This window comes from Enoplosus armatus, chromosome 14 (genome assembly GCF_043641665.1).
Source record: "Enoplosus armatus isolate fEnoArm2 chromosome 14, fEnoArm2.hap1, whole genome shotgun sequence".
NCBI classification, from domain to species: domain Eukaryota; kingdom Metazoa; phylum Chordata; class Actinopteri; order Centrarchiformes; family Enoplosidae; genus Enoplosus; species Enoplosus armatus.
This window is the reverse complement of record NC_092193.1, coordinates 15370084-15393308: the sequence shown is the minus strand read 5'-3', so window position 1 is coordinate 15393308 and position 23225 is coordinate 15370084. Positions and strand designations below refer to the sequence as shown.

The 23225-nt window shown below is 43.7% G+C and overlaps 2 protein-coding genes across 2 annotated transcripts in view; one reads left to right on the top strand and one right to left on the bottom strand.

Moving 5' to 3' along the window:
- The first annotated feature begins 2005 nt into the window (after window positions 1-2005).
- Window positions 2006-11031, top strand: LOC139296416 (uncharacterized). Its single transcript, XM_070918817.1, has 11 exons — window positions 2006-2167; window positions 3796-3883; window positions 4999-5100; window positions 5849-5914; window positions 6071-6099; window positions 6221-6358; window positions 6808-6894; window positions 8517-8591; window positions 8693-8799; window positions 9764-9944; window positions 10051-11031. Exons 1-11 carry the CDS (start codon window positions 2009-2011, stop codon window positions 11029-11031), a joined length of 2013 nt encoding a protein of 670 aa, XP_070774918.1. The 5' UTR covers window positions 2006-2008.
- Window positions 11032-11767: 736 nt separating this feature from the next.
- dnah9l (dynein, axonemal, heavy polypeptide 9 like) overlaps window positions 11768-23225 on the bottom strand; it is a 35588-nt gene continuing 24130 nt past the window's right edge. The window contains exons 59-92 of the mRNA XM_070918806.1: window positions 22758-22900; window positions 22446-22607; window positions 22113-22172; window positions 21844-22017; window positions 21556-21702; window positions 21269-21382; window positions 20928-21071; window positions 20237-20419; window positions 20088-20093; window positions 19644-19745; window positions 19048-19182; window positions 18784-18957; window positions 18416-18548; window positions 18173-18275; window positions 17767-17889; window positions 17464-17668; window positions 17053-17217; window positions 16786-16926; window positions 16324-16494; window positions 16130-16252; window positions 15833-16026; window positions 15576-15724; window positions 15213-15340; window positions 14807-14944; window positions 14583-14672; window positions 14314-14505; window positions 14104-14223; window positions 13738-13797; window positions 13216-13398; window positions 12888-13070; window positions 12660-12775; window positions 12472-12584; window positions 12191-12331; window positions 11768-12015 (exon numbers count right to left, since the gene is read on the bottom strand). Coding sequence (XP_070774907.1) covers window positions 11768-12015; window positions 12191-12331; window positions 12472-12584; window positions 12660-12775; window positions 12888-13070; window positions 13216-13398; window positions 13738-13797; window positions 14104-14223; window positions 14314-14505; window positions 14583-14672; window positions 14807-14944; window positions 15213-15340; window positions 15576-15724; window positions 15833-16026; window positions 16130-16252; window positions 16324-16494; window positions 16786-16926; window positions 17053-17217; window positions 17464-17668; window positions 17767-17889; window positions 18173-18275; window positions 18416-18548; window positions 18784-18957; window positions 19048-19182; window positions 19644-19745; window positions 20088-20093; window positions 20237-20419; window positions 20928-21071; window positions 21269-21382; window positions 21556-21702; window positions 21844-22017; window positions 22113-22172; window positions 22446-22607; window positions 22758-22900 — 4763 coding nt within the window. The remainder of the gene's footprint in view (window positions 12016-12190; window positions 12332-12471; window positions 12585-12659; window positions 12776-12887; window positions 13071-13215; window positions 13399-13737; window positions 13798-14103; window positions 14224-14313; window positions 14506-14582; window positions 14673-14806; window positions 14945-15212; window positions 15341-15575; window positions 15725-15832; window positions 16027-16129; window positions 16253-16323; window positions 16495-16785; window positions 16927-17052; window positions 17218-17463; window positions 17669-17766; window positions 17890-18172; window positions 18276-18415; window positions 18549-18783; window positions 18958-19047; window positions 19183-19643; window positions 19746-20087; window positions 20094-20236; window positions 20420-20927; window positions 21072-21268; window positions 21383-21555; window positions 21703-21843; window positions 22018-22112; window positions 22173-22445; window positions 22608-22757; window positions 22901-23225) is intronic.

Sequence of the window (23225 nt, the reverse complement as noted above, 5' to 3'; positions counted from 1 at the left end):
ACTTATTTACTTCGTAATCTACATGATTATATCCAACTCTTTGAAAATCTTTAGGATTTGATGTCCTTTTAGGTAAATATCAGTGTCCCTTAACTAGTCAGACACGTCAAAACTACTAAACAGTATAATATACAGTATTAGTTGCATTAAAGCCCTAATGGTATTGCAAAGTGTTCAAATTTGTCACTACAGTATTGCATTTTATTTTTGCGTTGCAGTACGACTCCTGAAGAATATGAATTATTCTACATGATGAAGTTGCTTGGTATGATCTGTTCTGAGGTCATTTGTATAATCAAATTGTACCTCTTTTGATTTGGAAGCACTGATCCCAGACGCGGAGTCTAAAGGCAACTTACACTTTGAGGGGAAATCTTCGTTCTCATCAGTTGTGATAAGTCCGTGTAATTTTATTTTTATATATGTGGTGTAGATTTTGAGTGTGTGTTCTTGACAAGTGTCATTAATTTTTCCTTTGATCTCAGGAGCTTTTGATGTGACGGTGTGTGTCGAGAACTGCCGTGAGGCTGGCTTCCCCCAGAGCAGCCAGTTACTGTACTGTATGTGTGGTCTGCCTTGTAAATAAAAATAGCTAATTTAACAGTGCTTTAATAACTCATGGGACTATTTTTTATCTGGATGTTGTATTCTGATGTTACCTCTGAGTGAATTAAGCTGCAACCCTGTGACCTTCATGCTCCCCTGAAAATTTCTGTCCATCTGAGGTCATTACATGATCTTAACTCTGGCGCCACCCGTGGGCCAAATTACCGACTCTGCACACAAAAAACCTAGTTCAGATATATATATATAACCGTGGTTCTCAGAGGAGGAACCCTTTTTTAATTTGAATATTGGGCATCAACCACCTGACTTTTCCTCTACCATCACCCCAATGCCAGACGTTCCACTTGCAGAGAAGATATTTCATTTTCTGACTGCTCCTAGAGGAAGAACCCCTCACTTGCTGTCCTGAGGCCTCACATTTAAAATTCTTAGGGTGTTGTTTCTTGCCAACGCTTTTGTGCAATGGCGTGCAATGATTCATTGCATCGTCTAGGAGTTGCTGGCAGGCCTTTTAGTCATGTTTTATTTATCCAATGAATCACTATTAAGTCTCTTCTTGCTCTTGATTACTGTCAACAACTGAGATGTGTCCTAACTTCCCCGTGCTGATCTCACCTGTCCCTACGCAGTGATGTCAGCACGCCTATCTGACTTGATTATGTCACTGGGTCATTCCTGTCGGGTTGAGTAACACACTGTCACTGCCGGGCTTCTCTGATGAGTGTGTGTGTTTTTAGATGCAGCGTGTGTGAGAGATGGATTTAGGTATCTGTGGCAGTCACCCTCGTTGCTGACTGATTTATTATGTTTGACACGCTATAGGCCATAGCGGTATATCTCTGTCTCTGTGTGTGTCTGTGTGTGTGTGTGTGTGTGTAGTGTTGTGTAGTGTTGTGTAGTGTAGTGTAGTGTATGGAGAGCTTTATATAGCCACAGTCATCCAGGAAGAAGGAATGCCCTGGATGCCACTGACCATATTTGAACAGTGTGTCTGCTACAGGCAGACTGCACACACTGACTGCAAGCCGTAACTGACACACACTCACCTCTCCTTCATCTTCACGCTCTGTGCACATGTGTGTGAGTGTGTGTGTGGCGCTCTGTGTTGTAGTTACACTGGATCACCACTATCAGGCAATGTAATACCTTGTCTAGTAGTGACAGAGGGGCTTCGACTTTTCCTGACTCACAGGGAGCAAACTTCTCTCTCTCTCTTTCCAGCACTTTCTGGTTTCTTCTCTGACAATCTGCTCTGCTGACTGACAACATCCACTCCGACCCCGTGGAGGAAACTACTCCGTCTCTCTTTATGTCTTATCCTTCACTCGCTCTGTGCTGATCCAGGGACTTGTATACTTTTGGGGCTGGTGGTTGAGCGTGCACGCTTTTGGGCTACGTGTGTGTGTATGTGTGTGTTTGTGTGCGTGTGAGTCAGTATGCCATGTCGTCCCCCGGCTCGTCGTTTGTGCAGATAAAGCATGAGGACCTGCTCTTCTATGAGAACTGTGGAGGAGGCAGCTTTGGGAGCGTCTACAGAGCCCTCTGGATTTCCCAGGACAAGGAAGTGGCTGTGAAGAAGCTTCTGAAGATTGACAAAGAGGTAAGGGACACACACACACACACACACACACACACACACACACACACACACACACACACACACACACACACACACACACACACACACACACACACTCAGCACTTGTGCAGCAGAGACACACACAAACATAGTTTTAAGATCCAAAGTATTTGTAAGTTATGGACTCATCTCTGGCACATTCCTGCTCTAAACTTCAATCAGTTTCCACTAATTTCCCAGATTCTCTTTGGACTCGAACACCCAAAGCCCACTCCCTCCCTGCCTCCCCCTCCTCCCCCGTTGTCTGCCGTTGAACATGTGTTTATCTTAAACATACTTCTCCTCGTCCCCCTCCTCCTCCCGCTCTTTGTGGATGGAGCCGTTTTATTTATGCCGGCACTCCCCCTGTTCCTCCCATTGTATGTTAGGGCGAGGTGTGTGGTCATCTGGGGCTTTATGCACTGCGGTTCAGGCCGGGTGGTTCTCCATGAGTATGACCCTGATGGTAATCCAAACAAAATTTCCTTCCCTGTTATTAATACCGGGCTGGTAGAGGCTCACGGCACAGTGTCAGGAAACTGTTGGAAGTTAGGGTGACCCGTGGGGCACTGCGCTATTGTTGTGGCAGCAGATTTAAACAATGTAATGTTACTTAAACTACGGAGGGGACAGAGTTTGATTTGTTGTTTGACTTGCTTCTGTCACACTCACTTTCTCACAGCCACACACAAACACATGCAGGGTGGGCAGACGTGCATAAAAGTGTGTGTGTGTGTGTGTACAGTTCATATGTAAATACAAATTGATGGATCATGGGAGAACTGCAGCTCATGAACACTCTCACATCATATTTTATTTATTAAAAGCATATTTCAATTCGTTGGGTCTTTGCACAAACACAACATTCACACAGTGGTGGAGGAGATATTCACTGAACATAGCAACACCACACTATAGTAATACTTTAAGTACATTTTGTTGCTAATACGTCTGTAAAGTAACATTTTGAATGCACTTGTAATAAAGTATCAAAAGTACAAGTACTCATGCAGAATGGCCTCTGTCAGTGTTATTATTGGCTCAACTACAGCTGACTGATAGAAGCAGTAGTAGGAGTAAAAGTATAATATTTCCCTATGAAATGTAGTGAAAAAGAAGTATTAAGTAGCATAACATGCATGCACACACTGATGACCTCACACGTGGAAGAAATGATGGAATAAAAGCGATAAGATAAATTGCTCTTCGAAAGAAAAACTATTTATTGAGAAAATATTTGGGGGTTAAATTGTAGTTTTTTTTGTGTGTAATTCTTATGTTGCTTGGCAACAGTGACATATTCCACATATGCAGAGGGTATGACCTATATGTCCATTCAGATTAATGGCATGTTTGTCACTGCGGTGTGGAAGACTCAACCTGTGGTATGAAAGAGGTTCAGACCTCAGTTCAGGCATCCCGACACACTGTCAGGAATCACTTTCCAACTGGATAACGAGTCAAAAGCTCTAACTTTTAGCTTTACAGTCTTTCAGGAATGATTTACAATTTATTTTCTTGAAAGTCGTATGTTTCCTTGCCAATGTCAGATATTGAAAAACTGGAGGTGCTCATGAAGTTGTGTCTCTTTTTCTCATCTCCTCGTCCAGGCTGAGATTCTTAGTGTCCTGAGTCATAAGAACATCATTCAGTTTTATGGAGCCGTGCTGGAATCTCCCAACTATGGCATTGTCACAGGTCAGACCCCACGTGTGTGTGTGTGTGTGTGTGTGTGTGTGTGTGTGTGTGTGAGTGACTGCTTGTGTGTGAGATTCATGTATCCAGACATCCTCACAAGAACATAAATCTTTTGAAAAAGTGCTCTACAGATTGAGAAGAGTATTATTATCTTTGGGGTAGCAGCCTAATGGATATAAGTAACGTGAGGTTAAGATCAGGTCAAGGTTTAAGGTGAGGCATGAAGGGGTTAAGGCCAGGGCAGATTGTCCTCTCATTACAACTACACCTGTGTGTATATTAGCTTTATTAGTGTGGACTCGATCCTAGACGTTAGCACATGCTCCGATGGCCGACAAGTGTTTATGTGTGTGTTTTGAAGTATTGGTGTATACTTCTTGATGTGTTTCCTGGCAGGACATTTGTAACTGAGACCAGCATGTTTGCATGTGGTTGTAATCCTGGATGGGGTCATATGGTTAAGATAAAGCACCGACACACCACTACAGACCTGTCCAGCAACAATTCTCCAATGTCCAATGCTGACTAAAAATAAAAAAGTACAGTAGGCAAAAAGAAGAACTGGTTCAGGAGATGGACTTCAGTCCCAGTAAAATGCTTTTTGCAGCCTCTTAAACAAAAGATCAGATTTATCCATGTTGTACTCGCTGGGCTACGTAGTACTCCTCTGATTGAACATATTCTCTGTCTTCTACTTGTCTCTTTGAATTGTCAAACAGGAAAATGGGAAAGGTTAACAGTTCAGAGATAATCAGGATTAGAGAGTCAGGGTGTGAAGGTTGTGAGCGTCTCCGCTGATTAGCTTCTGTGTGTGTGTGTGTGTGTGTGTGTGTGTGCAGTGCTTAACTGTGTGTGTTGTTTCTCACACCTAATTATAATATATTGGTGTAGTTTTTAAACATGTGGAGTGAGATATGTTGTAACTGCATTATACAATTGGATATTTATTCTTTCAATAGTGTTTAAAGATGAATCTAACTCAAATTCATGTTTCCAGTGTGAGAGTTGAATGTGGCCTTACGGTCATATGTGCATGGATGCCGTGCACACACGTTACACACATGATTTCCCCTATAATACCCATTTCTTCTGTGTGTGTGTGTGTGTTCTTACAGAGTATGCTAGTGAAGGGTCTCTGTATGAGTACCTTTCCAGTGAGCAGAGTGAGGAGATGGACATGGAGCAGATCATGACGTGGGCCATACAGATAGCCAAAGGTACACCTGAAGGAGTGATAATAATAATAATAAAATGTGTGTGTGTGTGTGTGTGTGTGTGTGTCTCAGAGGTAGGAGCACTGAAACGATCACCAGTGTCCTGTTATACTCTAGCCATCATGTACCAGAGTTAATAGTTTACGCAGCTTTTTATTTGCCTCTTAATCACCGCCTCGTAAGCTGTGTGTGTGTGTTCAAAACCAACAAGCCACCAACTGCAACAGGCAAAATAAAAGGATCAAATGAAACCATAACTACTCACATAATGGACATTATGACAAAAATACGAATCCGATTACAGGGGCAGTGACTGATGGCGGTACAGTGGATAACAGAGGAACTTTAAAAGAGGAATATTTAAATGTTCTCTGTGTTTTAAGGTAATTGAACAGTAAAAAGTGACATACACTAATTATCAATGGTATTCAATAGTCAACACTGTCAACTTGGCTACAAATTCAGATGACACTGATTCCATTATATATACACAGATTCAGTTTGTTGTTTTGTTTGTTTTAGTTTGCCTTATTATCACTGTTCCTTTGTTGTAAATGTTGTCTTTAACCCACATTTGTTTGACCCCAGTTCATCCAGTAGATTTCTGGGTGAAACTGAGCTCAAACCAAACATATTTTACAATGAAACTGCACCCAGACTTTAAATGCTTTTAGGAAATTCCACCAAAACCAGTCAGATTAAACATTAGAAGGTGGTAGTTTTTTGTCATTAATGCTTGATGTGCTTACAGGATTGCATTACCTCCACGCAGAAGCTCCGGTCAAAGTCATTCACAGAGACCTCAAGTCACGGAACGGTAACACACGACCTTAAATAGTTTGATTTGTTCCTCAAACTCTGTGCTGCCTTTCTTACGCACGCCTAGACATCAGTCTCTCTGCCTGCTAGCTATAGTATATTACTATGTTATGTCACACAGCTTTGACCGGTTTCTCTGTGTTTTCTTCTACAGTGGTAATGACAGCAGACAGAGTGCTGAAGGTTTGTAACAGTGGCCTCTTGATGTACAGACAATCACATATTAGCATTTTATTCATTCAGTTTCGGCACGCAGTTAGTTAATTCAGTGTTTTCTTCATTGCTCTCTCTGTTGGGATTTCAGATTTGTGACTTTGGGGCCTCTAAATTCCTGTCCCATACCACCCATATGACGGTGGTGGGGACTTTTCCCTGGATGGCTCCTGAAGTCATTCAGAGCCTGCCTGTCTCCGAGACCTGCGACACCTACTCCTATGGCGTGGTGAGTTGTCAGTGCTGTACGTATCGGCGCTGTAAATCAATGCCCTCAAGTCAAACTCTCAAAATGTTTTGGTACCAACTGAAATGTAGTGAATAAATATTGAAAACGGTCACTGCTTGCTCAGATTTGTAGTCTTTTACTTATTATGCTTTTATCATGTTTCTGATTTTACCAAATATTATTGCCAATTTTATTCAAGCAAAATTCCTGTATTTAGACAACATTTATTATCTGAGAAGTTTGGCTTCTTTTGTTAAATTAAGAAAAGATTTTGGGAAAAAAAAGGTTTATATTCCTCAAAGTAATCAGAAAAGTCCTGTTTGGTATCAGTATCAGCTATTGTATTTTTGTTTTGTGGTGCCTCTCTATCAAGACGTCTTCACAACGCTCCAGGAGCGTTACATAAAACAATGATGTCTGCCTGAATGAAATAACTGATCTGTGGCCAGGTGCTGTGGGAGATGCTGACTCGGGAGGTTCCTTTCAAAGGTTTTGAAGGGCTGCAGGTTGCTTGGCTGGTGGTGGAAAAACAAGAGGTAACCCCCCACCCACACACACACACACACATGTGAGCACACCTTTCTGAACACACTGTCTGCATGTAGACCCACCAGAGTTTGAGAAGGCTGGAGGAACAATGCGATGCTCTCATGGTTTCCACTGCGAGCTGCTGAGGCTGAGGCTGGGTATTTTTAGGCCTGATGTCAGTTCTCTGCTCTTGTAAGGCCTGGATACACAGCACTGGAGCTCGGCCAGACTCCCCCCCTGGCTAAAGCCTTTACGAGAGAGACAGAGAGAGAGAGAAAGGGGGGAAAGAGGAAAGATTGTGGTGATAGGAGGGTTGATTCAAGAGGTTTATGGGAGGTGGGGGGGTGATGGTTATTCAGTGTATGTGTTTCAGTTATTGACGTGCCTGAACAGCCACACACACACACACACACACACACACACACACACACACACACACACACACACTGGGGGCCAACAAACAACTCGGAGAACATGATTCCTGCGTAGCGGTTGGCTAATCTCCAAATACTCTCCCTAAATAACTCCCTCTCTCTCTCTCTTTCCCTTTCCCATGTCTCCCTCTGATTTTCCCCTCCATTGCTATACCTCTCCTTCTGACCCTCTTACTTGCCCTCTCTCCACTCAGAGTCGGTGATATTTTAGGATTAATCCCCAGAGAAAACTGTTTCCATTTACTGCCCTGTACTATGGAGATGTCTGGGCTCATTCAGACTGTAGGTGATGCCAGGGGATCTCTCATGCAGGGACATTATCTCAGTGGGATGGCTGCCTCCGTTTACATATTACAGAAAGACACTTTCAAATGTGCCCATTTTATCTCTGATATCTTATTGGTTTGTAATACAATTTTAAATATTTAAACACACAAAAAATAACCTATTCCATTTCACATTCCCCCGGACCCCCTGTTTCTTTCTGGAATACTGCTACTTTAAAAGCCTTGAAAAAACTACTACTACTTTCTGAATCACAGCGATTTTAAATATTTCACATTAAGGATTTCTGTATTTCTTTTTTTCTCTGAGCTCCTCTCACTTGTGTGAGCGGGTGGAAAAAGTTGATGTCATGTACTAAGAACCAATCAGGATTTACCAATTTTTCATTCAAAATGAGGGGGCAGTTGAGGGGCTGCTTGCTGTGTTGCCAGGCCAATCTGATCAAACAACACCCACACAGTCCTGATGAAGCACATTAGCTGAGTTTATGAGTGTTCTCTAGAGCCACCATAAGTTTGATATTTTTGGCTTTTAGTGAAAATGTCTTGACAACTGCTTGGAGGATTGCCATGAAATTTGGCCGAGACATTCATGTTTCCATCAGGGAGAATTGTAATAACTCCAGTGATCCCTTAACTTTTCATCTGAAGCCAAACATTTCATTTATGGCCAAATACCTGCCAAACTAATGATATTCCCATCAGCCTCAGCTTCACTTTGTGTTTACTGCTAATTAGCAAATGTTAGCATGCTAACACGCTAAACTAAGATGGTAAACATGGTCAACATTATACCTGCTAAACAAGTTAGCATGCTACGGTTGGCAACAAGGTGGTCCGACATGACTATTCTGTTGAAAGTAAAGGCTTCTGCTTCTTGTATTTACATGTGTTTGTGTGTCTGGTATGTAGAGGCTGACCATCCCCACCAGCTGTCCAGCAAGTTTTGCAGAGCTGATGAGGAAATGTTGGCAAGCAGACCCAAAGGTAAGCTAATGTTTCTTTTGCCTCACTCATATACTTTTTAAAGACATTAAAAATAGGTTTGTCAGCTGATTATTTTGTTGTGTGCATGCACGTACCTACAGGAGCGTCCACAGTTCAAACAGGTGCTGGTAACCCTGGAGACCATGGCCAACGACAGCAGGCTACCAGAACAGTGTAACTCCTTCCTACATAATAAGGACCAGTGGAGGTACACACACAAACACACACACTTGTAGACATCCAAAAGAAAACACTGCGACTGAGCATGAGGCATCTTCTGTAATTTTAAATTGTGTATACACTCAATAAATCTCAATATGCATGCACACAAATTCAACATAGTCACACACGTGCCAGCATGCACTCTCTCTCACACACACACACACACACACACACACACACACACACACACATATGCATACATACACACCTCTGTGGACTCTAAAGCTCAGGAGACAAGTTGTATGTGTGACCCTGTGCTCTACTTCAGTCTATAATAAGCTCTCTGGAAAGTGTCCATGGAAGAGATTCCTCTACTCCTCCACTCTGCCCTCGCTCCACCACGGGGGAGAAAGACACAGAGATGGGGGCGGGGGTGGGTAGAAGAGAAATCAAGTATGAGCTGAAGAAGAGGAGAAGTTCAGGGAGGAACAGAAATGTGTTGGGTGCATGTGAAATCTAAAACACTGAACAAAAGAGAAACAGCGAGGATAGAAGGAAGACGGGTGTGTGAGAGAGAGGAGGAGGTGTGAGATTCTGTGCATATTTAACATGAGTACAGCGAGGCAATCAATTCTGAGTGAAGTTTTGGGTACGGGTGGAAAAACCTGGACAAGGGAAGGGGAGGGAGAGAGGAGGAAGAGTGAGGGAGGTGAAGGGGCGGGATGAATGAATAGGGAGGTATGAAAGGAACACAGGAGGAGGTATGGATGTGCGTCAGATCGGTCTATATTTAGTTGCTGTGAGTTGATTGTGTTTGTGAATGCAGGTTCATGGACAGTCACTCACTAACTCTCACAGTGACCTCTTGTGGTAGTAGACAGTACTGCAGCTAAATATTTTACACTGTTGACACATGCTTAACTTTTTGCATGAGCAAAAATTGAACCTGTCATTTGTTTTCTGGTGGCTGCAGTAAAGTTGCTGTTACTCTGTGTGTGCACATGCTACAGGTGTGAAATTGAGTCGACCCTGGAGCGCCTTCGGAAGCTGGAGAGGGAGCTTTACTCCAAAGAGAAGGAGCTGGAGGAGAGGGAGAGGAGGCTCAGGCTGTGGGAGGAGAGGCTGATGGAGAGGTCCAACATGACTCCCAGTCCAACCTCCCTCCTCATGGAGCGCTCAAACATCTCACCAGTAAGTAGAAGTGAATCTGTTCAGACAGCTGAAAACAAAATCAAATAGTACCTTTTCATGATCTTGGCCCTCATCTTCTTCCCTTCTCTCTCTGACTTTTTGTCAGTTCTTCACACCAATGTCCATCGGTTCCTCCGGCTCTTTCTTCCGCTCGCACTCTCAGGACTCCAACAGTGCAGGGGTCAGCAGTGCTGGCGTCAGCTGTCTCCTCCGCACCCTCAGCAACGGAGACACGGAGAGGGGGAGCAGCGCGGTACTTGAGAGGGGGATGGGTTCACTCGACAGCGGCAGGCTGCACGCCATGTTCCGAGGGTTGCAGGGTAGGTTCGGAGAGGAGGACGAGAAAGAGGAAGGAACCCTGGAAGAGAAAGGCTGGGGGCAGAGGGAGAGAGACGATAGTGGGAGTATGGATGGAGGAAGAGTGCAGGTGACGCTCAGGAGCTTCCCAGGTGGTGTGGTGGAGAGGGAGGAGAGGACGTGGGAGGAGGGGGACAGGGAGAGAGGAGGGATGCAGAGGAGCAGAGTGACCACTATAGTCCGAGGATACTCAGGTGGGTTTGGAGAGGCAGAAGGGGAGAGGGAGAAGGAGGGCGGATGGGAGATAGAAAAGTTGGGGGACAGGCTAGATGAGAGGGGGATGGAGGGGGGCATAGAAGGAGGGAGGCTCCCAACCATGTTCAAGGGTCTCCACGGGAGTTTGGGGGGCTTAGGGGACATGCTGTCCTTAGACATGAATGACATGGGGGAGATGGACAGACTAGGTGACATGGACATGGACTTGAACATGGGTGACCTGGGGGTCATGAAGGTAGTAGGTCACGGTGTCAGGAGCGAGCTTGGGGTCAGGGGTCGCAGGAGTGACATGGGAGTCGTGGTCCAGGGAGTTAGAGGTGACCTCAGCGAGGCCATCAGCCAAAAGATTAGAGGTGAAGTAGGGGTCATCGGCCACTCGGGGGTGCAGGTGAGCATGCGGGCTTCGTCCAATCAGAACTCTGTCAAGAGCTGCAGCGTGCGACACGGAACCAAAATCAACATGGCCACTGCAGCCATGGACATGATGGAGCTTGATTTGTCTGACAGTGACTAGAAAACACACACATACACACACACACACACACACACACACACACACACACATAGAAATATGCACAGAGGCCAAACTAGAACGATTTTGACTTGTTAGCACATACAGTATCTGAGCTACAGTATGTGCATTACAATCTCCAAGAGAAAAAGAGCTGGTATACACACATTTCTTTTGTTAAATTTTTTTATTGAATGGATGAATACCATACCCATGTGTACTGTGAAGTAGGAAGGAGTAAAAAGACAAGTGGAGGTTGTCTTGTCATGTTGTCAGAGTGACTTCACCTGTGTAATTTAATTTGCTATTAAAACTGCTGCATAACACACTGTAAGAGGTACAAGTGTTACAAAATAACACACTTGAATGCCACTCTAATGAGGCAGCACTGTCTGATTTTTTTCCTGCTTATAGAGTACCTTGTAGCTTATAGATTTGATTTGTTCAAAACAAGCTTTGACTTTATCAGTTCTAACTGTGATCTAGTGTGTGAATTTTTGGCATTTCTTTCTGTATATTTTATCATTTTTCAATAAAAAGAAAAGAAAATCCACTCCTGGGATTTTGCTCTACTAGAGTTAGCGTCCATCCTCCAGTATACATACATATTGCGGTATATGTAAGATGTTATAAAGTGAGGCTATAAGCTGAGGATCTCCCTTCTTAACACATGAGAACACTTATCAATAAAATAAAATCCCTCTCAATTTTTGAATCTTGACTCCAGACCTCTAAACTCTCACACACTGAGCAGCAGAGCCACTCCAGCCAGCACCCACTTGGCGGGCCTCTCCCTGGTTTTGAGGCTGAAAGTCCATACATATGTGGGTCCTCTGATCTTGGTCTTGTAGAGCGGACACTCATAGATGTTCCTGGTCTCCTGGCGGTCATTGGGCACAGCTCGGACTGAGATGACAGGCATGGCTGGGGTCAGTTCCTTCAGACGGGCCTCAGTGATCACCCCAGCCTGAGTGTCCCACCTTGCTCCTGTGAAAGAACACAGGAGAAGAGGACAGGAAAAATGGGACTATCATTTGAACATATATAAAAAAAGGCATGGAAGCTTAAACCGGTATGACGTAATTTGAATTGATTCACAGAGGGGGACATTTTGCTTTCAAGATAGGATAAGTAACTTGCTCAAAAGACAGTGTTTTTCTACCTTCCATGTAAAGTCCATATACGTATGCGCCCTCCCTGGCAGGTTGGTTGAACTCTTCCTTAAACTTCTTGGTCACATCCACCGTCAGATTCACTTTATCCAGGGGCCACTCGTTCTTACGGGCCAGAGACTGCATCACTGCTGGAAAGCCAGAACAAGATGAAAAATAATTAATGAGGAGGAGACGAGGGATGACACAAGAGAGTCGAGGTTGAGGGGAGAGTCGTTAAAAATATTTTAGTCAAGCTATGCTCTTATCTGAATGCACAAGTGTGTGTTACCTGTGAGGAAGGACTGTGGGTTGAAAAGTCCAGACAGCCAGACAACGCTAGGTAGAGACAGGTCCTGAGTCCAGCTGTCCAGCTCTTTACAACGCTGCAACACGTCATTATACCTGAAAGAGAAAGAAAAAGATGTTAGGATAATGTCAGTCCTCTGGACACCAAAAATAGCACATGTATTCACACACCATATAGCCAGGCTGTAGGTGGAGGGGTATGCCAGCTTGGCCCAGGTATCGGGGACGTTGTCAAAGAACAAGGCTGTCTGCAGCTTCTCCATCTCAGAGGAGATGGCCAGTTCCCCCTTTGACACACATATTCAACTATTACATCACTATGAATACACATGATGAAGGTGTAGATGCAGTCTAGTAGCACTAGCATTAACACCACTGCCATTGGACATAGAGACATACCTTGAGTCCCAAGTCAAGCTCCTTGAGTGAGCGCCGAATCTCAGAGATGAGTATGTTCATGCGCTCACACTCCTGGAAGCAGACCAGGATGTATGGGGAGCGCTCAGCGGTCTTAGAGGTGATGTCAGACATGTTGTACTCCTCTGGTAGCTTCTCCAGCACCTCATCTAAAATAGTTTTCACCTGAGGAAGGAAGATGTCAGTAACTCGTAAGAGCAAAGGAATGGAATTTCCCAGTTCTTTATTTAGTGATGTGGACCTTGTTTCTCTCAGAGATAGAGAAAAAAGAGGAAGAAGAAGAAGTAATTGAACATGCAGGTGCAGCTACCTTCTCCTCCAGCGTCTGTGAGGTTCCCTCCCCCATCACAGCATCAGGAGACTGCAGCTCCAGCAGAGTGTGGAAAAGGTTATCTGACGTCACTGTCAAGAACTCAATTTCTGCGTTGGGATGCAACCCATAATGCACTGGGCTCTCGTGGGGCAGCATCTCATCTATGAAATCATGGTAGCCCTGGAGATGTAGGGAGAGAAAATTGTGAATGTAATTTATTCATAACAAACTACAGCGTTAGGTAGTTTAAAGTGTTTTACAGTACATATTTAGTGTGTGGACTACCCTTGAGGGTATTGAACTTTTATATTTGAATTGGAATTGAACTCTCTATTATTTATCCAGGGACAGCTGGCTGAATTTTTCAGTAATGACTTGCTTTACATCTACAGAGGGAAACACCAGGATGTATTTACACTTCTGTTCAGACCAGTTAAATGTTCAACATAAGTGAGATCTGAAAACAAAACTTAAAGTTCCAAGGACATGTTTCCTCTAACAGCATCTATGTATAGTTACCTGGTAGTCCAGGTTGGAGGGGACGACAAACCCAGGAGCCAGAGCAAGCTTCCGGTCAAACTGGGAAATAGAAACAGAATTTTTAGCTTCAGATCTCTAACACAGTACAAAACATTAAACTATCTCTACCCACGTGTTGTTTGGTCCAACAGTGACCTAAATCTGGCACATCTAGTTTCCAGAAACTATTTCGCTTGCATGTTGAGGCCCAAAACTAGCCAAATTGTTGCTAACTGGAGCTGATTCTTGGCCCAAAATGTCCCAAGTCTGCACTCCAAAAACACAGTCAAATCTGGCAGCATACTGTTTGGATTACATTCACATTTGCTCATGTTGTCTCTCTCTCTCATTAACAAGCGTACAAACCTGGTTGGGCTGCATGTATTCTTCCAGGTATGTCCTGCAGAGCCGTCTGTCCCAGTCATCGGTGATGTGTCCTCCATACATGATCTCCCCAAACAGATACCTCAGGTCCTCCCATGGCACCTTCATCATCATAATCAATACGAAAATCACTGCCAATGCAATCACCATCTTACATCATCCTCATCATTCTGTGGCACACATGCATCCCACCTGTGCATTAGCCTCCAGGTAGTTGTAGAGGACGTTAACCGATATTGTCAGGTCTCCGGTGTTGAAGGGGTACTTTCTGTTCCAGCCCTGGGGTCCAAACTTCCTCCGCTCTGCCACACAGGCATGGAAGTAACACAGAGAGAAGAGGATGGTCTTAAACTCCTGCTCACGGCTGCACTGGTCCAGGATGTCCTAGAAAGAGACCAATGAATTAATAAATAAATAAACAAATAAGCACTACCAGCACAAAGCAGACAGTAGACACGCACCTGGTCAAAGTTATCCAGAGCAGCATGTAAATTGGCATGCATGCCTGTAGGAGGTTCATTGGTGATCTTGATAGCGTTTTCCAGAATGCCCTGAGGAAAACGTATAGGATCAAAAGATTCATATCTGTATATGATGCCACAAAGTGAGGAACTGTCGTGGGTTCATGTACTGTATGTGCTTGATGCCTTGAGATGACCTTCCTGCATGTATACTGCATCTCTACCTGTGGGATAATGTGTTCCTGGGGTGTTGGCGCCGGCTCAGCGCTCATAAACACTCTGTAGTCTGGATGACTGCCTTCACAGCAGCCCTCCAGGAGCTTCTCAAGGGAACCCAGCCAGCGAGAAACCAGGTGGATGTTCTACAGGGAGGGAAGCGAAAACACACAATCAAGATCTAGAATAGTAAATAGTATAGAGTATTTTATACATATACTTCCTTCTTACTTGTAATTTATAAACTATTTATAACGAAAAACAAATTATATAAAAAATATTTAAATTATTCTCAATTTTGTTTCTGCAAAATTAAAGGGATTATCATTCAGTCAAATATTTCTATCCTATGGTGAAACATTAGTTCTGTTTATCCAAATATTGAATGCAAACCAATCTCTCCTTCAATCAGACCTGCAATATAACCCAGTGACCGTCCTTGGCAGCCTTTTCCATGGCAACCTCAGCCACAGCTTCCTGGCCCTGGCCCAAGGACACGTTGTGAAGCTTCCCAAGGTCGATAGTGAAACCCAGCTTCCTTCCTGGGAACACACAGGATTGAATTTGAAGTCTTTCTATATGTTGACATAGGATAAAACCTCCACTTGTGAAAAACCTTCATGTGATCATACTCCCACTGAAATACATCCTTTATCGTCACAATTCATTCTTATGATTTCAAGAAGTAGCAATTAATGTGTATGAAAACACAGCAAAAGTGTATGAGTGTGTATTTGTGTGTATGTGAATGCAGTCTGTTTACAGCTACTGTAGTACCCAGTGATTCCACATCTTTAAGTGGGTCCACTCCAGGGGAGAGGATGAAGAACACTGGTGAGGCTGGACCACTTTCTCTGAAGGACTTTGCAAATTCAGTCTTTCGGCCCTCTGTGTACTTCACCCCAAGCTTCTCCTCCACAAAGTTCCTACAGTGTGTCAGTAGGAAGAGCACAAATAGTCTGGGTTTACGAAAAGCTGATACAAAAGTGGATAATACAAAAAGATCAGGACACGAGGGAAAACACCCTCCTCACCTAAGAGCATAGGTCATGCGGTCAGGTCTCAGCGCTCTCATCATGATGAGTTTCTGCAGGGAGCTTTTCCCTTTCCACTCCTGAGGAAACTTCTCTTTCTCCGGACACTCTGACTCCACCATCTTCTTCCAGCGTTTAGGAGAGCCTTCAATGTCCCGATCCAGACCACGAAACTCATCAGTGAAGCTCATCACCTGGGCAAAGACAAGGGACGGCAGGTGGTGTTTGACAATATCGTTTATGGATGTGAGCCAGCAAAAAAAAAAAAGAAGTGAGGATCTGTGTGTGTGCGTGCACCTTGATGGCACTCCACGCTGAGTTGGAAAGAAAGTCGACGGGGCTGACGTAGCTGTGGTCGATGTTAAAACGTAGCAGGAAGTCCAGCTCTCGCACGTCTATCTCCATACTCATAAGGAGCAACTAAAAGAGGGAGAACACAGTCAGGGACAAGACACAGTCTCTCTCGAACACTGACACAAAGATACACACACCTGGAAGGCTAGCTGTGCAGTAAAGGTGAGCTTGTCTCTCTCAAACAGTCCCCTGCTGATGTAGTTGAAGGTGGAGTAGGTAACACAGTCTATGAGCGTGTTTACTCTGCTTGTCACATCCTCAGAGGCCTCCGCCATCGCCACCGCCTTGTGGAAAACCACGTTAAAGGCCTGAGAACAAGAGGGACAATGGGTCTGGCTGAACATTATGTTTATTAAGTAGTGGGTCATGATCAGTGCATAAATGTCTCATCACAGATTTCACATTTAGGTATTTTTCATCTTAGGTTGTAGAACTGTGATCTTCATGGGGGATTATATCACATTATATTCAGTGACAGTGATGCGTTTGCTAGGTTTTGTAGCATTTAAACTGGAGGGATATTTTTACACAACACCGAGTCCATATGAGCGTCTGCTTCTTTCTAAGTCACTTTGTCAGTTTCTTCCCGTCTTGGTTACCTTGAGGCTGAACTGGTACATGGGGTTGATCTTGTTGAGATCGTTCATGATAAAGTAGAGCAGAGAAGCTCTGACAGCAACGGGACGATAGTGTTCTCTGGCTTCGTTTATCTTCACCTCATTTACTTTAGCTTCCAGGACCTGAGAATGAGGAACGGAGGGAGTACACAGAAGAAGAAGAAGAAGAAGAAGAGAAGGAACAAGAATGTGGAGCATAGGAGGCAATATGGAGCAGAACATGTGAACTCAACACATTCACAATGTTACCTTCATCTCAATCTCAGCAGCAGTGTGCTTGGTGGTCTCAAGCTTCTCCACCAGCACGTTGTCACCCAGGAAGTTACTCTCTGCAGCAGACAGCCTGGTCAGCAGCTCGTCCTCCAGAAGCTTCAGCTCAATCTTGAACATGTTCTGCTGTTTGGTCAGTTCACTCTGCATGGAGTTTACACAAACAGCTTGGATCATTTTGGGAATTGCTCAGTATTTCCCCTTATTACTAAATTGAACCAAACTGGTAAAAACTGTAAAGTTATCTAATGTAAAAATACCTTTGTCTCCACTACTATTATAATAATAATGTTTACAAGTGCAAGAGCATTATGTGTTAAGACAAATGGACCAACACCAATTTTCCATATCAGGATCCTAGATGAGAGGATCCTAACTAATCTACCCTACCTTGAGGTGCTCAAGGTCAGGTCTTTCCTGATTCACCACCTGGGCCAGGAGCTGGTCCTCTAGACCATCCCTGGTCACAGTGAAATTGATGAGGGTGGTCTGGGCTTGGATCTCTGGCTTGTAGTGAGGATTGGCCAACTTAGTGTGGAGGATCAGTCTGAAGCCTGGGTGGAAGAAACACTCCTTGTCCCCGACCTTTATGCAACTGTGAGAGAGCGGAGCAGAGGGAGGAAGCGTATGGCATGAGAGGACAGGGCAGAAAACTGAGAGGAACAAATGGTCGTTTTGTGTGCATAGTGTTACCTGCCCTTCTTGATGGTGTGTCTTCCCAGCAGAGGGTCAATAACAGGGTCAATGGTCTCCTCAAGGTTCTCTATGAGGACAGTGTCCCCTGCCACTACGGCCTGCTCTATTACATCCACATAGCTGGAAAAACATTTCACATTAATACATGAAAAAGACGAAAGAACATTTACACCAATAACGTCAGTTCTCCCAGATAGAGAAAACAATGGCGCTGCTGAAGAAGGAGAGTAGCAGACGACATCGGGTGGTAGTGGGTGTGTGATGTTAGAATGCTTCACAGTAAAAGCTTTCCCACAAAGTGATACGAATATGTTGAAGAATCAGACATAGAGCAGCATTTCAAGTCCATAGCTGATCCATATTGAGAGCCTTTATCTCTACCTGAGGATGTTAACACACTCACCCTCTCTGCCCGAGATTGACAACCTTGAGGCTGCTGCCACAGCGACTCTTGATCCACTTGATGCCTTGAAGCTGAGGATCAATGAGGAGAGGCCAGCGCTCACCTGAAGCAATACACACATGACCCACACGTGGAGATTTGACCGTGTTATTGAGCAAACCCACTCAGTTTGTACTGCCTGCGAGAAAGGGAACTATCATCACTATGGTGATGTGATATAGTTTATTTAAAGCCACTGCTCACAGTTCGTCAGGATGGTCGCATTCTGAGTTGACATTTTGTCTCCTGGTAAGCCTTCATTGTTCCACTGGGCCACCATCGCATCGTCAGTCAGCATCAACACTGGATCTAAGCCTTCTGTCATGGGGACGGGCATCTGGTGGAGAGATGATATGGAGAAATGAGGAGATGTGATCATGGAAATCTAAACATAATCTCCTGTTGGAAAGACAGGCAGCTGTGAGAATGACAGAGGGAGGAAGAGGTATGTGGAAAAGGAAGGAGTGACAGATTTTCATATCAAATACAAAGATAGCCTCATAATTTAGGAAAACATTTTTTCATTGCAGAATCACTCTGGGAGAATATTTCAGTGTTTGTAAGATTGTGACCTTCTGGCAGCGCAGGAAGGGCATCCAGAGGTTGTCCAGCAGCTCTCTCCTGTACTTCTTGGAGAAGGAGCCGGCATAGGAGATGAAGGCTGCAGTTAGGAGGACGTCCCCACTGAGAGTTTCCTCCTGTTCATGGTACTGAGCCACTGAGTGCGCCCAGCGCACATTCTCACTCTGAAACATGCACATACAGTATACATACAGTGAGAAACTTGAAAGACACATGAATCACACTGATCTCCCATTGGTCGCTGCTGCGCCCACCTCCAGTCCTTTGACCAGCCGATTGGCTAGTTCTATTGTCTTGTTGGTGCGGTTGACCTCTTCCTGAAAGCGTAGTTTCTCTGATGTGGCTTTCTCAAATGCTGTTGTCAGAGTTTCCAGGCTACTGTCCAACTCCTGAGAGAGACAGGAGGAGGAACAGCCAAAAATATGATAAAATGATGTTACTGAAAAGTTTGAAAATGATTTTAACGCTATGTGCAAGCTCTAAATGACCTGACAATTAAAAGTATTGAAATAAAACTAGTGACCTCTCTCTAGCATGCACTTAGAAAGGTCTGCTATTATACTAATATAGTTCAACAAGCTAATAAAACACTTGAAGGAGCAATTAGAATCATAGAGAAATTGCTACAGAAGTGGTAGTGGATTATCACCAGTAGTGATATTATGCAGAGCCAGTAGGACCTATGAACAAACTGCAGTCACATTATTAAAATGTAGGGGCTTGTTTGCAATCTAAATATATTTACAAATGCAAATATATTTACAAATGCAAAGAAAGAAATATAGAAAGAAAAGAAAGAAAGACAAAGAAATGAAGAAAAAGAAAGGAACGATGATCTAAACAGACTTACAGCGAGTTTCTTCCTGATGGCCTCGAGCTTCTCAGCAGCCTCGGCCAGATCAGCGTTGGCCTGAGACAGACACATCCTCTTCATTTCTACCTCACATAATACCTGTAAAGAAAACAAACACAAACACAAACACACACACACACACACACAGACACACACAGAGCAGTTTAACCCAAAAATATCCACTAGAAATACAGTACAATTAGTTAAATTAAGAAGTGTGTGTATAGTTTAATCAGTAAAATATCATGTCATGTCATTATTCTGGGCATGCAGACAAAACCACAACCTGCCGTAACATTTTCTATCATGAATGACATTCACATCAGTTGTAAACAAAAATGATTATAGAAACACTTCATCTATATGATCACATAAAATATCGAGCACACTTTATATTTTAAATCCTATAATATAAAGACAACACAGCAGAGTTGTACTTACAAAAATCTATCCAGTGCAGCACAATAGTTGGGGAAACAGAAAAGAACCTATTAAACAACAAGAATGCACTGCTGTACTGAAAAACGTCACACACTGGCTTAGCTTATATGACACTAAATATGTATGACAGCGGGTGTACATGTGTGTACCTCGTGGAAGCGTATGATGTTGATCACCCAGGCACAGAGCCCCGCAGCAGCCGAGGATTTCTGTCGCACAAACTCTGGGTTGAACTCTGGGTCGCTGAGATGATCGTCTCTCACACACCTCACTGTGGCCTCGGGGATGTGCTCTTTGTCAAAGTTCACCAGAGCCTGCAGGAAGTCATCCACCTGGGTGGGCAGAAGTGTGTGTGGATTAGATAAAATAATGTCACCTCACAATCTCCATATATAATACTTTTGCAGGCTTTTTAACTGTCTAATGTAACACAGTGTTAGTGTCTTTAAACAGGAAAGTGCTGAGATTAGAAATCTGTTTTACAAGAGACCAAGATAACAGCAGCACACAGAACATAAAACACAGAGGTCATAAAACATTCAGTATAACACAGACTTTTAGTAAATAGATAAAATATGAAAAGAATGATCAAGGACTACAGCAGTCCAGCATCATTACAAGAAATATGAAAACAGAAATACAATAAGTATAAATATTTAATTCTAAGTCATGCTGGCAGCTCAGACAAGGCACCAGGAATAAAACTGCAATACATCATTGTAAATGTGACACAATGTTATTTCAACACTTTAGGGAATTTATTGATGATGGACTTTTTGGCTTTGTGGAAGGCAGCCATTAATCTGAGAAACACTACAAGACGTCACTGTAAAATATCACCTTGCTCATGACCATCTTGGAGGCCTTCCAGCTGCGATCTTTGGGGATTCGGCCTTGGGGAGACAGTAGCACCAGAACAGCTGCTGAGACGTTTGTGACAATAGCTGGAGGGTTGGGGAACGTCCTCAGCTCTGTCAGGTTCAACTGAATGAGCAAACACACAAACACACATTTGGGGGGCTGGGATGGAGCCAACCTTGCAACATTTTTTGTATATTTTGCACCACTCGCAATGGGCACATACAAACAACAACAAATTGAATGAAATAAAATAAAACAAATAAATCAATGGTGGTGACAGGATTCGGGGCTGTGTATTTATGTGTACACAAGTGATTTACCCTGTTTAGTGTATTGAGGGCTGCATTGGCTGCCTGTAGGGCAGGTTCAGCCTTGGCCAGGTCCTCCTCTGTCTCCTGCTGCTGTTTGGTCACTTCAGCTTGGATTGCTGCCACCTGAAGAAACAAAACAAAGACTCAAAAAAGTCTACTATGTACTGTAGTATGGGTGGTCCCATGTCATTACTCCTTCATTCTATACATACCGTAAACTGAAGAAGAGGCATAAATGTGGCATCTATTTTACTGTTGCCCTCAACACACACACACACACACCCGCGCAGTCTTACCCTTTGCTCCTCTGCATCAGCCACAGCTCTCTCTTGGTTAAGTTTGTCTGTCTGTTGTCCTATTTTAGCGATGAGCGCCTCTATATCTGTGTTCCTCTGCCACAGCTCCACCTCCTGCACTGCTAGCTTGGCTTTCAGATCTTCTACCTGAGCAAGACAGACAGGAAGAGACCGAGATATAAAAACACAAACATTGCAAGACCGATTGGGAAAATGCAGTGTGCACGCAGACAAAGTAGATAGTTTACAGCTGCTTGCATGTATACAGTGTGGTGTATATTGTCTGACCTGTGAGGCAGTCGTCTGCAGTTTCTGTAGGCCGTTCTCTAACCGCTCCATCTTCTGGGTCAGCTCTGTGCGTTTTTTCCCCAGCAGGTTGCCATACAGTTTCATAAACTCCAGGAAACTCTTTGGGGTGGTGTAGTTAAAGTGTTTCTCATTCTGCTGGTATTTGACACTCACCTGGACGGTGTGGATAAACAAGAAACCGAGAGCTGATGTCAGTGAAGGTGTCAGGAGGTGGTCATTATCACCCATGGTGCTTTGCAATAACTCACCTCATTGACACTGGTATGGGCGTAGGAGATGAACTCACTGATAGATGCCCGCACATTTGGCTGCATAAGATAAACACGCACAGCGATTTAGGGAATTATTATACCCGCAGGGATTGGTTAGACTAACCACATTTATCTTAATAGACTTAATAACATTGACATATTTAATACTATTTCACTTGTGCCATACAATAATTGTTTAGTTTGCTCATACTTACCTACATTTCCACATAACGTTTCTACTATTTAAGGTACAAGTTTCTATTCTTAAACTCCAGAAGAGCAGAGGAAGAAGAAAGTGAATATAAATGGTAGGTGAATGTGATTTGTCACCTCCAGTCCGGGTATCTTGTCTATGAAAGTACAGCTGACAGACTGCAGGGCGAGCTGAGGCCAGGGGTGGAACCAGTCTATGGCTGTACAATTCACCAGAGCAGGAAATTTCCGTGCACGTGTCCGCAAAGTGAACCCGACTGGGGAGAAACACAAGACGACCTGGAGGACAGAGAGGGTGGTGGCAGACATATCTTACAATCAATGATATGGGAAAATGGGTTTAAATAAAGAAGGTATCGTATTATATATATATTGATCCCATCTCATACATATAATTACATTTAATATCACATAAATAACGTTTTAGACCTTGAGCTGTCTTCGTATCCGCTCAATGAAGAAACTCCAGCAGTTGTCTCTCGTATCTATGAGTCCTAATCCTCTCAGCTCCATACGGATCGACGTCACAATCAAATCCACTTCTTCATCACTAAACAGGTCTGGAATATCCCCTAAATAACACAAACATACTAGCTCAAGATGTGTACTGGTTCCTATTTACAGTATAATAACAGCAGTGTTCAGTGGAGTTGTTTTGTGCCGATTGCTACAGTTTCTTTTCCTTTTAGGTTATTGATGCCACTTGGGCTCAGATATATTGCTTACTGACAGCCAGTGTGCTTTATGCTAGTTGCTAATACTCAAACACATGCAAACCTCATACAAAACACTTTTACTTGGTTGGTTTATTTGATTTTTGTGGCATCCTATAAAGTGCTTCTACTAGCCAGTGTAACCTGGGATTGAATCATCATCATCATCCATGCACCACCCCAT

Bases quoted from the DNA above. Each gene is read 5' to 3' on its own strand.
- LOC139296416 (XM_070918817.1), top strand. From the start codon at position 2,009: ATGTCGTCCCCCGGCTCGTCGTTTGTGCAGATAAAGCATGAGGACCTG. The intron at 2,168-3,795 runs GTAAGGGACACA...CTCCTCGTCCAG, and splicing joins TTCTGAAGATTGACAAAGAG to GCTGAGATTCTTAGTGTCCT. The intron at 8,800-9,763 runs GTACACACACAA...CACATGCTACAG, and splicing joins CATAATAAGGACCAGTGGAG to GTGTGAAATTGAGTCGACCC.